Consider the following 16,811-nt stretch of genomic DNA (forward strand, 5'->3'; position numbering starts at 1 on the left):
GAAAAAGGAAAATGACTTTGGTTGTAGTGGAGGTGGAAGCCTAAGGTCCTGCCCAACTAGATCCTCTATCAATCCCCTGCCCTGTTCTCACCCTTTGTGTGGTCCACCAGGTTCCTTGGACCTTGAGTGTTCTACAGAACATGTTTTTTAAAACCAACAATCTACTGATTGTTGGTTTATAAGTGGGAACATGAGGTCCTAGGAAGTTAGAGAGATCTGCTCATTTCTTTTATATCCCCCAGAACACCTAAGATAGTTACCTACAAAATATGGACACAACATCAATGCGGATAACTGATGGGAAGCATCAGGGTATAGTGAATAAAAACATGGACTTTGTTGACAGAGGTACCAGGGTCCAAGTACTGGATATGCCATTTAATAAATATGTCCTTAGGCAAGTCACTTAATCTCTCTAAGCCTCAGTTAACTCATCTGTAAAATGAAAAGGAGAATACAGTACTTCCTTCACAGCATTTTCATGAGGTTGAAACATGTTAAAGTAATAATAATGATCATCATTATCTTTATTTTATTGAGGACTCACTCCATGGTAAGTGCATAGCACAATGGCTGGCATTTGCTCAACAAAATCAGTTCGCTTCCCTCACTGCACACCAAATCTCTTGCCCCTTCGCCCTTCTCTGAATAAGCATTTATGTACCTTTGGGTTCCTCTGGTAGTACATGCAGGACCACTGCTCTTTTGAACACCAGGCTCTCCATTTGGAAGCGGATTTCACATGTATAGTTTCCCTGGTCAGCCTCTTCCACATTTTGCAACAGAAGAGAAGCATCATGGTGTAAGATGTCCCCCACCAAGCTCACACGATTCTGGAAACGCCCCACAGGCACACTGAGGTTGGCATAATAGAAGAGCACGTAATCATCCTGGAGAGCAATACAACATCAGAGAAAATTTAAAGTCCGTGGCACCAGACCCAGGAGTCTGGATTCAAAAGCCCCTGTTCTGTGGAGGCAGTATAGTCATCATCACCACTGTGATCAAAAAGTACTTGGTACCCAATTCATCATCATCATCATCACCATCATCATCATCATCATCATCACCATCATCATGTGCCAGGCAACACACTAACTTGCACAAGGCTCTGTGGCTCATTTTAGACAAAGACAATTGGAGAAACAGGGTCAACACATTTCCATTTCTTCCAGTTTAAGGTAAAATGTAACACCCACTCTGAAGATCACTCTGGAGATTCAAACTCACAACTTTTGAAAAGCATCTCCCGTCTTCACCCTGTGTTCTGCCATGGCCCCCACATTCGATGGCATCCAAATGTAATCCCACAGACTGGCTGTTGTGAGAATCCCCAGCATGTTGTCTGTTACCGCTGTCCTTTCTGCCCTCCTCCAGGCAGCTTATCATAAGGCGTGAGAAGGAGTCATCAACAGGGAATGGTTTACAGACTGGGAGGGGGAGCCGTAGGAATTCTTATTTTCACTTAGACCATGGATATTTCCCTCTTATAACAATAAATAGTAATAAAAATTTGAGTGACAGTAGCATTATGGGGATAACATGCTCTGAGCTACAAAAGCAATATTTCATTTGCAAACGTTGGGACTTTATTGTCAATAATATATTACTTAGGACATATTTCGCAAATGATCCTGACATACAAGTATTTTCACAGACTCTCAGATGAGGCTTAATACACTGTTTCCTAATCCCAAGAGCTCCCATGAAAGGCCTTCACTCAGCCATGCTGAATCTGCTAATGCCAACACTTTAAGCAGCTGTGAAGGAGAAAGAGATGATTCCCCAGCACATAAATGGGTCAGTGGAGTGCTGAAAGAATCTGCCCCCTCCCCAAAGAAAAGATTACTGTGACTCCATTCCTGTGCCTAGGCCATAACCCTTTTTGTCTAGACCAATGCGTTTTCACTCTTCTCACCCTCCCACCCACCTATGCTACTCTACAAATGGGAGAAATAGAGGAAAGGAACTAAAGAACTTTATGTGCATGTCTCCCATTAGCTTCTCAAGGTCCTGAGAAGTTAAGCATTACCATTATTATAATCACCTTCATCTTCACAGATGGGGAAGTTGAATGTCAGAGAGTTTGAGTAATTTACCCAGCTGATTACACAGCCAAGAGGCCAGACTAGGAGAAGGCTCAGTTCTGGCAAGCTCCAGAGCCCAAGCTCCTGCAACCCCATCTCATGGCACTGGATGACCTGACTCTCCCTCTCCCCACATTCTGACACCACTGGCCAGGGGCTTTTAATACACAGCAGTGTTTCCTCCTTCTTACCTTGAAGTGCTCTCCTGATGAGAATATCCAGTCTACCTTGGTCACAAGTTTCTCTTCTGTGCTCTGGAAAATACATCCCAACAGGGCTGAATCATCCACGTGGACTGTTAGCTCCACAGAGGAAACAATCAAGTCATTCGGGCCCAAGGAATAACCTACAGAAGTCAAGAAGGCAAGAGGAGGCATCATTCGGACAAATACACTCAACAACAAAAATTAGTATTAATCTCCAAGTATATGCACCTTTCCACCCCAGATGACCCAACGTGGACAAAGTGTTCAGAGGCCCTTCATTCAAACCAGCATGGCATTCCCAAGGGTAAGAGAAATATCCTGTAGTTCCGCACCACGTAGCTCAAGTCAGAGGGGTTCTACAGTCTTCACGCTATATAGATGCTAACTGGTCCCGTGCTCCTAGCCAGTCCCTTCCCCTTTTCTAGAATTCATCCCTGCAATCTCCTTTCTAAAGAAAGAAGAGAGGGAATTCCCTGGTGGTCCAGTGGTTAGGACTCTGCCCTTTCACTGCCGAGGGAGCAGGTTCAATCCCTGGTTGGGGAACTAAGATCCTGCAAGCCACGTGGCTGGCCAGAAAAACAAAACAAAACAAAAACAAAACAAGAAGAAAAGAGAAGAGAAACCCTGAAGTCTCTCCTTTCAGGTCATGAATTTAGACACCCATAAACAGGAAATGGGATGTCTCTGGCTCCTAGTTTCCCACCCATTCCCTAACTGAAAAGCCAGTTCACAGGTATCTTTGCTTCCCCCTGCTTTTCTCCTTCTTTAGTTCCTTTACAAAAGCTTATCTCTGAATTTGCTGGCTAATTCTGGCTGTAGTGCAGGTCCTTGTAATTAGGCCAGTACAGAGCACAGCTCCTCCCTTGAATTTCCATTGTGTTTGCCTTCTCCCCACCTCCCTCCTCCAGCTCTGCCCTCAGCCCTGGCTTTCCAGTCTCTAGGGTTAGCCCATGCGGTACCCCTCCACTATCTGTCCATTGCTCAAGTAATTTCTCTTTTCCCTTAAAGAAAACACCATTTCTAAAGAGAAAACCATTACATGGATATTTCTGTTTTCACAAAACATGCTCTATGCAAAGAGATAACCATAGCAAGAAAGACACATTTAGATGCTGGCCAGTTCCTATCGAAGAAGAGCCAAGTGAACGAATTTGGGAATAAACAGAAAATGTGCCAACCTCTCCATCCAAGCTGTTGCCCTGAGAGAAGAGTGTTAACTTCCTGCCCACAGCAGGCAACACGCAGTGGGGAGGACGTGAAAGAAAACATGAACTCTCCACCCTCTGGAGGGAATTATTTTTTGAAAGAAATCAAAAGTACCTGCAAAAGCGACCTGGAATTTTCCTGTAAGGAAGAACTGAGCAACTTTAAGTATGGTTAAAGGTATAAGAAGCTTATTTAATGTAATATGAAGAGCACTGTCTGTAGCATTAAATGAGTTTGCTAGAAAGCAAGAGCAGCAACCAAAGCAAAGATAAACTTATGCCTGATGGGTAACCTTTGTACAGAAATGGCTGAAGAAATTGAGACTTTTTACAGAGGAGGAAAACCTCTCCACCAAGAAGTACAATACCCCCTGATGTCACCAGGCCACTCCACACGGGGTTGGATTGTTAAGTCTCTGGATGGAAGGGCAAAAACCTGCAGCCTGCTTCACCCAGGAAATGTCTAAATAGCCTTTGAGATTTTTATAACCCTGATTCCATGGGGGAAAAAATTCTCTAATACATACCAGTTTCATGCGTGTGTGTCTGTCTGACTGCATGTTTGTGCACATGCTATGCTTTGCCTGGAATTAGAGCAAAGACAATTCTTTTGTGTACTTTGCTGAGTCAGCGTTTAGGTCACCATGCAAAGTTTAAAAAACTAATAATAAAGAGAAAAATAGAATAGATAAACAACAAGGTCCTACTGCATATTACAGGGAACTATAGTCAATACCCTGTGATAAACCATAATGGAACATAAAAAAGAATGTATGTATATGTATAACTGAATCTCTTTGCTATACAGCAGAAATTAACACAACATTGTAAATCAACCATATTTTATAAAGACAAAAAAATAGGGACTTCCCTGGTGGCACAGTGGTTAAGACCCCACGCTCCCAATGCAGGGGGCCCGGGTCCATCCCTGGTCAGGGAACTAGATCCCACATGCATGCCACAACTAAGAGTTCACATGCCACAACTAAGGAGCCCGCCTGCCGCAACTAAGACCCAGAGCAACCAAATAATTTTTTAAAGTTTTTTTTAAAAAGAGAAAAAAATAAAAAGCTATGAGAGCAAAGCATCTAATTAATTTATTCTTCCAACAGAGCTACATCCATGGGATAAAGAGAAGACAAGGGGACAAAAGGATGCAAAAGGTCGAAAGAGATGGGATTAGCAAGAAGAAGCAGCCCTGAGCACTGTAGGAACAGGAGACTCCAACCTGGTCTGATGAGTCAGCCAGAGCAGGCTTTTTAAAAGTGGAGCTTAAGGAGGAGCCTGAAGGATAAGGAAGGCCTAGGCACGCTTGCTAGGGTGAGGTGGGGAGAGAAGGTTCCAGGCAAAAGAAACCATCCAAATCTGGGAAACAGAGCAGTGCATTTGAGGAACTGCAAGAAGACTAGCATAGCTAAAGCATGAAAACAATTACAGGGATTCTGGGACTCCCTTTGGTGATTTCATTTCCTATCTGAGACTAGCTGTGGTTTTAAAGATAACAATTTAAGGGGCAGGAATACCAGCGAGAAACTTTCTTTGTATCCCATAGGAAGGTCCTAAAACACCCAGTCAGGACCCAAAGGCATTCTGTTTCTAATAGCAGCAGAGGAATATTCAGCTTTCCAAGAGTCTCCTACCTGGCTTCTAAAACAGCTGTTGCAGCAAAATGGCTGTTTCAACAAAACTATGAAGTTCCAGGTTGGGGTTCCCATTTTCAACAAAGCAAGGGGAAATGAAAATATATAAAACTGGCTTCTGAACATGCATGAGACTTACAAGAAACCAAATACCCTCCTTGGTCCCTTGGCTTCTACTTACTGAGTAACACTGGCATCAGGATGAGTTTCAGTGGGTAAAACATGCTGCTCTCAATTTTTCAACCTTAAAAGAAAAAAAAAAGTCAGAAAATAGTGTCAAGAGAAGTTCATTAATTTAACAAATCAATGGTGAGTTCTTCTGTGAGTCAGCCTCTGTCTGAGGCACTGGGCTGCAGCATGGAGCAAGGGAGACAAGGTCCCGGCTCATGAGCAGCTTGCACGTGGAGGGGAGATGGAGAGGGAAAAAAAGCAGCAAATGAATAAATAAGAAACAGCGGATGCTGGTAACTGCTATGCTGAAACAAAACAGAGCGGTGTTTGGAGAGTCACTTGTGGGCTGCCTCAGACTGGCTATAAGGGAAGATCAGATGAAAGTTGCTTTTAAGGAGAGAAAAAGCAAACAATTCCAGGATAGCCTTGAGAGGACAACCCTAGACAATCTATAACCTGAGAGTTTCACATAAACAAAAGATTACAGGACACTCAGCCTGAAATTTTTACTTATCTCTCCAACTAAATGAAAATGACTACCTTTAAATATATAAAGAATGTTCTGGACGTGTAAGAAAAGAGATACACAAAAATTCGAGGAAATTTTTTAAACTCAGTTAAGGCATTCACCAAGTTCTATGACACAAAGAAGCCACATGAAAGGTCCACAGTGAGATTTTTTTTCTATTTTTTTACTTTTGTAGGCAGGATAGCATGGATAGAATGAGAATTGGGTTGTGCATGGGCAAAAGTACTTTTAAAACATCTATATTATCTCTGTGGTATTAATTTCACTGCATCCACCAGCTCCTGGGAAAGACTTCACTGTCTGCACAATGCCCTGCAATTTTCTTAACAAAACAGAAGCACCCTAACTCCAAGGAGTTACAATTCAACAAGCCTTGGGTTCCTACCTACTACTGTGGCTGGTCTCAGTCATGATCCCTGCACCCCTAACATCTTGGAGTAATTCCACCTCAGAATATGCTAGGAGGAAAGGTCTTCTTTGTGTATTAACATCATAGTACCCTACCCGGCTCTGCTGGAAGTCCAGCACGTGTGGTGGCCATTTTAATGTATAAAAAATGATTACCTAAGAGAGGTATTTTTTAAAAATAATTTGTCTGTTTGATGTTTGCTGTTTTGTCTTTCTTTCTTTCCTTCTTTCTTTCTGGCTGCATTGGGTATTCGTTGCTGTGCACGGGATTTCTCTAGTTGTGGCAAGCGGGGGCTACTCTTCGTTGCGGTGCGCAGGCTTCTTATTGCAGTGGCTTCTCTTGTTGCGGAGCACGGGCTCTAGGCACGCAGGCTTCAGTAGTTGTGGCACGTGGCCTCAGTAGTTGTGGCTCGCGGGCTCTAGAGCACAGTAAGAGATTTCTTACCTGTATTCTTTTTTTTTTTTTTCCGTAGTACGCGGGCCTCTCACTGTTGTGGCCTCTCCCGTTGCAGAGCACAGGCTCCGGACGCGCAGGCTCAGCAGCCATGGCTCACGGGCCCAGCCGCTCAGCGGCATGTGGGATCTTCCCAGACCGGGGCATGAACCCGTGTCCCCTGCATCAGCAGGCGGATTCTCAACCACTGCGCCACCAGGGAAGCCCTTCTTACCTGTATTCTAATCAACAAAATCCTCCATCTGGAAAATCAGGGTCAAACTGTTTAAGGTGGCCCTACCTAGGTCTCACTTATGCAGAAAGTCCATTGACCTTGCGGAACCTCAGTTTCCTCGCCTATAACATGGGGATAACAACACAAGGATCAAATGTGATAATGCAGATAACGGTGCTTTGAAAAATAGAAAGCATTACCACATAAGATCCTATTTTTATAGCCTAAAAGTCAGATAGGAAACAGAGTTTGTAGCTTTAGAGGAGATTTTGGGTTCTGAGAATCTACCTTTACAAGAATGGCAAATGATGAATCAGAATGAACTGGAAACTTTTTAAGTTTCGGTTCTTGAATTCCATTACAACAATGTAGATAACAACTACACTGACTCAGATATACCAAAAGTCACATTAAATTTCCCCAAATATGAGTACTTCTAATGAAAATACAAGCTCTCTCTCAGGATAGCCACAGCTTTATTCCTGCTGCATGACACATACCTTACTCTACGCATACATGGGTGAGCATGATAAAGGGCTTCCTTTATATCATAACTCTAATTCATCATATCTCAGACATCTAAGATCCCTGTTGTGTTCTGGATGAATTCTTCTCCAGGGAGTTGGCTGTGCTCCCTTCACTGCTCAGCAAACAGCTCTCATATATTCCCGAAAGCAGTGAGCCATTTGCATGGAGGAGTAAGCATTGATTACAGGGTAGACTTATCTACACTCTCAGGGGCAGGACCATATGCGTCTCATTTATGAGTGTCCCACACCCCTGTTACAGTATCGGTGAAGTGCCTGGCATATACTGGACAAGTGCTGATAGCTGCCAATACAACCATCAAACTGAAATCAACTTAGACATCATGCAAATGCACCACTCTATTCTAAGAGGAAACCGGTGACCCCAAAAAGACTCTGAATCTAGTCACCAACCTCAAGACACACAGAGCCATACCCAAACCATTTTCAAACAAATTCCAAGAAATGTGCAAAAATCTGATAAATAGAAGATACCCATTTTCCGTCTTAAGTACTCAAGTGCACCACTAGAACTCTGTGTGAATGAATAGAGAAGCAATGGTTTAACATAAAAAGTATTACGTTTTTAAAAAATTCTCTTCCCAGATCAGACATTCCATTAGCTAATTCTTTGATATTTGGGAAACCACTCAGTCTCCCCGGGCCTCATTTTTAACATTAAAGGGTCGGACTTTTTCCCCCTAGTTAATATAGCACCACACTAGAAATCAGTAGTGGATACTCAATAAACTAGAGAAGGTTATATGCCAGGCACTGTCTGAGCGCTCTGCACATTAACCAATTTAATTCTCACAGCCCCCTATAAGGTTTTACAAATGAGGAAACTGAGGCACGGATTGGTGAAGTGACTTGCCTAATAACACCCGGGCATTCTGGATCAGAGCCTGTCTCCTTACTAGCCTGTACTGCTCTTCCATGTATGTGAAAGTAATGAATGTTTTACAGCAAAGCTTCCCTGAACTTCATTTACCAAAACAAGATTAATCTGCTCCCCCTGACTGAATGTTCTTCCCACCCCCTTCCCCTAGTTAACTCCTGTTCATCTTTCGGATCTCAAATTAAATGTAATTTCCTCAGGAAAACCTCTCCTGAACCACCCTTCCCAGGGCAGACCCTAGCCATATGTTTTAATAGTACCATTTCTCTTCCCTTTAGGGCATTTGTCACAACTTCTAATTATCTATTTACTTATGTGCTTGTTTGATTAAAGTCTTGCTCTCCACCCTCACCCCCATGAGGCCAAGAGCTGTGGCTATGGGACAGTGCATCTCCAACGCCAGCACAGAGTAAGACCCAGAGTGAGAGCCCAGGGACCACTCATCAGAGGAACTAATAACACCTAACCAGGCCAAGAACACTAGTCAAATTTCAAGATTCCTAGTTAGTTGGCAAATATTCAGAAATTCCTACCATATAATACAGATAGATAGATATTACACACATATATATATATAGTTCAGAATTTTATCATTCAGATATATAATTCAGAATATATATATATGAATCTCAGTCTCTAAAAATCTAACCAAAGGATTCAAATGCACCTTCAGCACCTTGATAGATTCCAAATGAATCCTCAGCTTAGCCTGCTTCCTTTCCCAGATACTAACATCTCTTCACCAGCATGTTCTTGAGATAATTCTGCATAGTAAGTTATCTCACATGTTGGCCAAATGTTTGGACCTGAGCTTATGGCTCTTTCAGAGTATAACTCTTGGCAAATACCTTCTATCACTCCTGGGGAGTTGTAAGTATCAGGACCCCCTTTTCCCCAGTGTAGGGGAATTGTTGTCCTTGGCACAATTATAACAGAAAAAAAGATCTTCAGAAAAGAGACTCATGACAATGAGACTACAACACAGGATGTGGAAATGACCCCCAAATGTTACAACATTACAAGACAAAATAAGGGAGAGGCACTCTCTCTGTCAAAGCGCTTGCCCCTAGTGGGGACAAGCAACCACTAAGCACACAGACAACCTCACTGCCCTCCCTCACTCAGGCAGCTGCTCTGCATGCAATGCTAAGTCCCCTCAGTTTACACATCACTGTGTACCTCCAGGCTTTTGGATGTTTTTAGGTATACAAGTCTACATAACCACTCTGAGGCATGAACCTCTTAAAATGCATCCTTGTTTTTCCTTCCAAGACCATTCAATACAGACTGGTAGGTTACATAGTTTCTTATAATACAGTCTCAGTTACATAGGTCAACCCTGTACTTGAAGGGGACCTTGAGAGTCATTACTCCTGCTCTCTCCTTTAGAATGGGTTCTATCTAAACCATCCTACTTCATCTTTCCTGACATCAGGGCTATGCAGAGGGTGAGGCAAGTATGGACAACAGCCTAGCTCTCTAGGGAGGTTTAACTTCCTGACTTCTTAAGGTTAAATATTGGCCTGTCTAGGACTGGGAGAAAAGAAATAGTGAAGAAAGAGTTCTGCCATGAGTCCAAGGACAGCTAGTCACAGCTCTACCCAAAGCCACAGGCAACTTAAAAGCTAAAGCCTTGAAGGAGTAGGAACCATTTAAAGATGCGTAGAGCAGGTGATAAACTAAGATGTGATGTGAAAAAACATGGAAGGAGGAAGCACCACAGTTGAGTTTGAGAGTGTTCTGCTGAATAAAGACAAATCTGATATGAGTTCATTTTGAGATTTGAATGAAGATTGTAGTGTAAGGTGGTTGCTGAACTCAAGATGTGTTAAACTGCCTGACTGCCCTGCTTTATTGTTTGTAACTAGAGCCAGGTGACTGACAGAGTCTTTGTGCTCTGATCGGGTGTCAGACCTGTGCCTCTGAGGTGGGAGAGCCGAGTTCAGGACATTGGTCCACCAGAGACCTCCTGGTTCCACGTAATATCAAACAGCGAAAGCTCTCCCAGAGATCTCCATCTCAATGCTAAGACCCAGCCCCACTCAACAACCAACAAGCTACAATACTGGACACCCTATGCCAAACAACTAGCAAGACAGGAACACAACACCACCCATTAGCAGAGAGGCTGCCTAAAATCATAACAAGGTCACAGACACCCCCAAAAGACACCACCGGATGCAGTCTTGCCCACCAGAAAAACAAGATCCTGCCTCAACCACCAAAACACAGGCAGCAGTCCCCTCCACCAGGAAGCCTACACAACCCACTGAACCAACCTTATCCACTGGGGGAAGACAACAAAAACAACAGGAACTACGAACCTGCAGCCTGGGGTAAGGAGACCCCAAACACAGTAAGCTAAGCAAAATGAGAAGACAGAGAAACACACAGCAGATGAAGAAGCAAGGTAAAAACCCACCACACCAAACAAATGAAGAGGAAAGAGGCAGTCTACCTGAAAAAGAATTCAGAGTAATGATAGTAAAGATGATCCAAAATCTTGGAAATAGAATGGAGAAAATATAAGAAACAGTTAACAAGGACCTAGAAGAACTAAAGAGCAAACAAACAATGATGAACACAATAAATAAAATTAAAAATTCTCCAGAAGGAATCAATAGCAGGATAACTGAGGCAGAAGAACGGATAAGTGACCTGGAAGGTAAAATAGTGGAAATAACTACCAGAGAGCAGAATAAAGAAAAAAGAATGAAAAGAATTGAGGACAGTTTCAGAGAGCTCTGGGACAACATTAAATGCACCAACATTCAAATTATAGGGGACCCAGAAGAAGAAGAGAAAAAGAAAGGGATCAAGAAAATATTTGAAGATATTATAGTTGAAAACTTCCCTAATATGGGAAAGGAAATAGTCAATCAAGTCCAAGAAGTGCAGAGAGTCCCATACAGGATAAATCCAAGGAGAAACATGCCAAGACACATATTAATCAAACTATCAAAAATTAAATACAAAGAAAAAATATTAAAAGCAGCAAGGGAAAAGCAACAAATAACAAACAAGGGAATCCCCATAAGGTTAACAGCTGATCTTTCAGCAGAAACTCTGCAAGCCAGAAGGGAGTGGCAGGACATATTTAAAGTGATAAAAGGGAAAAACCTACACCCAAGATTACTCTACTCAGCAAGGATCTCATTCAGATTCGATGGAGAAATTATAATCTTTACAGACAAGCAAAAGCTAAGAGAATTCAGCACCACCAAACCAGCTCTACAACAAATGCTAAAGGAATTACTCTAGGCAGAAAACACAAGATAAGGAAAAGACCTACAATAACAAACCCAAAACAATTAAGAAAATGGTAATAGGAACATCACACCTATTGATAATTACCTTAAATAAAATGGATTAAATGCTCCAACCAAAAGACATAGACTGGCTGAATGGATACTAAAACAAGACCCATATATATGCTGTCTACAAGAGACCCACTTCAGACCTAGGGGCACATACAGACTGAAAGTGAGGAGATGGAAAAAGATATTCCATGCAAATGGAAATCAAAAGAAAGCTGGAGTAGCAATTCTCATATCAGACAAAATAGTCTTTAAAATAAAGACTATGACAAGGGACAAAGAAGGACACAACATAATGATCAAGGGATCAATCCAAGAAGATAAAACAATTGTAAATATTTATGCACCCAACATAGGAGCACCTCAATACTTAAGGCAAATGCTAACAGCCATAAAAGGGGAAATTGACAGTAACACAATCATAGGAGGGGACTTTAACACCCCACTTTCACCAGTGGGGTTTATTTTCATCCAAAATGAAAATAAATAAGGAAACACAAGCTTTAAATGATACATTACACAAGATGGACTTAATTGATATTTATAGGACATTCCATCCAAAAACAACAGAATATACTTTCTTCTCAAAACATTCTCCAGGATAGATCATATCTTGGGTCACAAATCAAGCCTTGGTAAATTTAAGAAAATTGAAATTGTATCAAGTATCTTTTCTGACCACAACACTATGAGACTAGACATCAATTACAGGAAAAAATCTGTAAAAATTACAAACACATGGAGGCTAAACAATACATTACTAAATTACCAAGAGATCACTGAAGAAATCAAAGGGAAAATCAAAAAATACCTAGAAACAAACGACAATGAAAACAAGATGACTGAAAACCTTTGGGATGCAGCAAAAGTAGTTCTAAGAGGGAAATTTATAGCAATACAATCCTACCTCAAGAAACAATAAACATCTCAAATAAATAACCTAACCTTACACTTAAGCCAATTAGAGAAAGAAGAACAAAAAAACCCAAAATTAGCAAAAGGAAAGAAATCATAAAGATCAGATCAGAAATAAATGAAGAGAGGAACAAGGTCGTGAGGAAAGGAGTGTCGGGTGTGCTGCCGCCATTTCTTCCGCCTTCAGTTTCTGCGGCTTTCACAGGGCTTCCAACAGCACTATGTTGGGACAAAGCATCCGGAGGTTCACAACCTCTGTGGTCCGTAGGAGCCACTATGAGGAGGGTCCGGGGAAGAATTTACCATTTTCAGTGGAAAACAAGTGGCGGTTACTAGCTATGATGACTTTGTACTTTGGGACTGGATTTGCTGCACCTTTCTATATAGTAAGACACCAACTGCTTAAAAAATAATCTATGAGACAGATACAAAGAGGAGCATTTTAAGATGTGCAGTCTCTTTGAAAAAAGGATCAAACTCTTGAACTCAGCATCCTAGATATGTTTGTAAATAAACTTATAATAAAAAAAGAAATAAATGAAAAAGGAAGGAAACAATAGCTAAGATCAATACAACTAAAAGCTGGTTCTTTGAGAAGATAAACAAAATTGATAAACCACTAGCCAGACTCATCAAGAAAAAAAGAAAGGAGACTCAAATCAATAGAATTAGAAATGAAAAAAGAGAAGTAACAACTGACACTGCAGAAATACAAAGGATCATGAGAGATTACTACAAGCAACTATATGCCAATAAAATGGACAACCTGGAAGAAATGGACAAATTCTTAGCAAGGTATAACCTTACAAGATTGAACCACGAAGAAACAGAAAATATGAACAGACCAATCACAAGTAATGAAATTGAAACTGTGATTAAATGTCTTCCAACAAACAAAAGCCCAGGACCAGATGGCTTCACAGGTGAATTCTATCAAACATTTAGAGAAGAGTTAACACCTACCCTTCTCAAACTCTTCCAAAATATAGCAGAGGGAGGAACACTCCCAAACTCATTCTATGAGGCCACCATCACCCTGATACCCAAGCCAGACAAAGACATCACAAAGAAAGAAAACTATGGGCCAATATCACTGATGAACATAGATGCAAAAATCCTCAACAAAATACTAGCAAACAGAATCCAACAGCACATTAAAAGGATCATACACCATGATCAAGTGGGATTTATCCCAGGAAAGCAAGGATTCTTCAATATATGCAAATCAATCAATGTGATGAGCCATATTAACCAATTGAAGGAGAAAAACCATATGATCATCTCAATAGATGCAGAAAAAGCTTTTGACAAAATTCAACACCCATTTATGATTAAAAAAAACCCACCAGAGAGTAGGCATAGAGGGAACTTGCCTCAACATAATAAAGGCCATATATGACAAACCCACAGCAAACATCGTTCTCAGTAGTGAAGAACTGAAACCATTTCCTCTAAGATCAGGAACAAGACAAGGATGTCCACTCTCACCACTATTATTCAACATAGTTTTGGAAGTCCTAGCAATCAGAGAAGAAAAATAAATAAGAGGAATACAAATTGGAAAAGAAGAAGTAAAACTGTCAGTTTGCAGATGACATGATACTATACATAGAGAATTCTAAAGATGTCATCAGAAAACTACTAGAGCTAATCAATGAATTTGGTAAAGTTGCAGGATACAAAATTAATGCACAGAAATCTCTTGCATCCCTATACACTAATGATGAAAAATCTGAAAGATAAATTAAGGAAACACTCCCATTTACCACTGCAACAAAAATAATAAAATACCTAGGAATAAACCTCCCTAAGGAGACAAAAGACCTGTATGCAGAAAACTATAAGACACTGATGAAAGAAATTAAAGATGATACAAACAGATGGAGAGATATACCACTTTCTTGGATTGGAAGAATCAACATTGTTAAAATGACTCTACTACCCAAAGCAATCTACAGATTCAATGCAATCCCTATCAAACTACCACTGGCATTTTTCATAGAACTAGAACAAAAAATTTCACAATTTGTATGGAAATACAAAAGACCCCCAAATAGCCAAAGCAATCTTGAGAAAGAAAAACGGGGCTGGAGGAATGAGGCTTCTGGACTTCAGACTATGCTACAAAGCTATAGTAATCAAGACAGTATGGTACTGGCACAAAAACAGAAATATAGATCAATGGAACAGGATAGAAAGCCCAGAGATAAACCCATGCGCATATAGTTACCTTATTTTTGATAAAGGAGGCAAAAATATACAATGGAGAAAAGACAGCCTCTTCAATAAGTGGTGCTGGGAAAACTGGACAGCTACATGTAAAAGAATGAAATTAGAACACTCTTTAACACCATACACAAAAATAAACTCAAAATGGATTAAAGTCCTAAGTGTAGGGCCAGACACTATGAAACTCTTAGAGGAAAACAGGCAGAACACTCTGTGACATAAATCACAGCAAGATCCTTTTTGACCCACCTCCTAGAGAAATGAAAATAAAAACAAAAATAAACAAATGGGACCTAATGAAACTTAAAGCTTTTGCACAACAAAGGAAGCTATAAACAAGATGAAAAGACAACCCTCAGAATGGGAGAAAATATTTGCAAATGAAGCAACTGACAAAGGTTTAATCTCCAAAATATACAAGCAGCTCATACAGCTCAATAGCAAAAAAACAAACAACCCAATCCAAAAATGGGCAGAAGACCTAAATAGACATTTCTCCAAAGAAGATATACAGATTGCCAACAAACACATGAAATGATGCTCAACATCACTAATCATTAGAGAAATGCAAATCAAAACTACAATGAGGTATCACCTCACACCAGTCAGAATCGCCATCATCAAAAAATCTGCAAACAATAAATGCTGGAGAGGGTGTGGAGAAAAGAGAACCCTCCTGCACTGTTGGTTGGAATGTAAATTGATACAGCCACTATGGAGAACAGTATGGAGGTTCCTTAAAAAACTAAAAATAGAATACCATATGACCCAGCAATCCCACTACTGGGCATATACCCTGAGAAAATCATAATTCAAACAGAGACATGTATCACAATGTTCATTGCAGCTCTATTTACAATAGCCAGTACATGGAAGCCACCTAAGTGTCCATCGACAGATTAATGGATAAATATGTGGCACATATATACAATGGAATATTATTCAGTCATGAAAAGAAATGAAATTGAGTTATTTGTAGTCAGGTGGATGGACCTAGAGTTTGTCATACAGAGTGAAGTAAGTCAGAAAGAGAAAACCAAATACTGTATGCTAACACATATATTTGGAATCTAAAAAAAAATTGTTCTGAAGAACCTAGGGGCAGGACAGGAATAAAGACACAGACATAGAGAATGGACTTGAGGACATGGGGAGGGGGAAGGATAAGCTAGGACGAAGTAAGAGAGTGGCATGGACATATATACACTACCAAATGTAAAATAGATAGCTAGTAGGAAGCAGCCACATAGCAGAGGGAGATCATCTCGGTGCTTTGTGACCACCTAGAGGTGTGGGATAGGGAGGATGGGAGGGAGACACAAGAGGGAGGAGATATGGGGATATATGTATATGTATAGCTGATTCACTTTGTTGTAAAGCAGAAACTAACACACCATTGTAAAGCAATTATACTCCAATAAAGATGTTAGAAAGAAAAAACTAAAGCCTTATCACCGTCATCATCATCATCATTATCATTTACTCTTTTATTAAGAGCAAAACTTACTCCTTTTTTCTCTGAGCATCTTAACACAAGTTACTCTACACTACAGAATCACAATCCAAAAGGATTGCCATTAAATGAATACTTTTAGAGCCAGCCTTCTTCCGAGTGAGAAAAGTTCAAGTCACCGTTTAAGAAATACAAAGAAACTGCTTACCCAAGATGAGGAACGCCAGGAGAAGCAATGCACTGAGCTCTCCCACCACTGCAGTTGCCAAGTCCGACTGAAGACACTTCTGCCTGCACAGAGGTTCAGGCTCAGAGCAAACCAATGCGTGCATTCTGAGTTGGCTGCAGAGACACAAACAGGAACCTTTAAATCAAAGTTCTTGTTTCAGTCATCTGGCCTATTACCCACTTTTTATTTACACTTTCATTCTATAATGAGGTAACAAATTCACCTTACTGAGGAGAGCCTCATGTTCCAGATATCTGCAGGTGTCATCTCCCCTTCTAGATTACAAACCTCTCCAAAGGTGGGATCTCAAATGGTCCCAGGCAAACATG

The 16,811-nt window shown here is 40.8% G+C and overlaps 2 protein-coding genes across 2 annotated transcripts in view; one reads left to right on the forward strand and one right to left on the reverse strand.

Annotated features, from left to right (window-relative positions):
- The window catches only part of JAML (junction adhesion molecule like), a 34,803-nt gene extending 18,269 nt beyond the window's left edge, over positions 1-16,534 (reverse strand). The window contains exons 1-4 of the mRNA XM_059068293.2: positions 16,462-16,534; positions 5,320-5,382; positions 2,279-2,433; positions 665-890 (exon numbers count right to left, since the gene is read on the reverse strand). Coding sequence (XP_058924276.1) covers positions 665-890; positions 2,279-2,433; positions 5,320-5,362 — 424 coding nt within the window. The 5' untranslated portion in view covers positions 5,363-5,382; positions 16,462-16,534. The remainder of the gene's footprint in view (positions 1-664; positions 891-2,278; positions 2,434-5,319; positions 5,383-16,461) is intronic.
- Positions 12,701-13,099, forward strand: LOC131759334 (cytochrome c oxidase subunit 7C, mitochondrial). The gene has a single exon (XM_059068292.2). The coding sequence runs from the start codon at positions 12,793-12,795 to the stop codon at positions 12,982-12,984; it is 192 nt and encodes a 63-aa protein (XP_058924275.1). The 5' UTR covers positions 12,701-12,792; the 3' UTR covers positions 12,985-13,099.
- Positions 16,535-16,811: the final 277 nt, after the last annotated feature.

The sequence above is a fragment of the Kogia breviceps genome, chromosome 7, assembly GCF_026419965.1.
Source record: "Kogia breviceps isolate mKogBre1 chromosome 7, mKogBre1 haplotype 1, whole genome shotgun sequence".
Classification (NCBI taxonomy): domain Eukaryota; kingdom Metazoa; phylum Chordata; class Mammalia; order Artiodactyla; family Physeteridae; genus Kogia; species Kogia breviceps.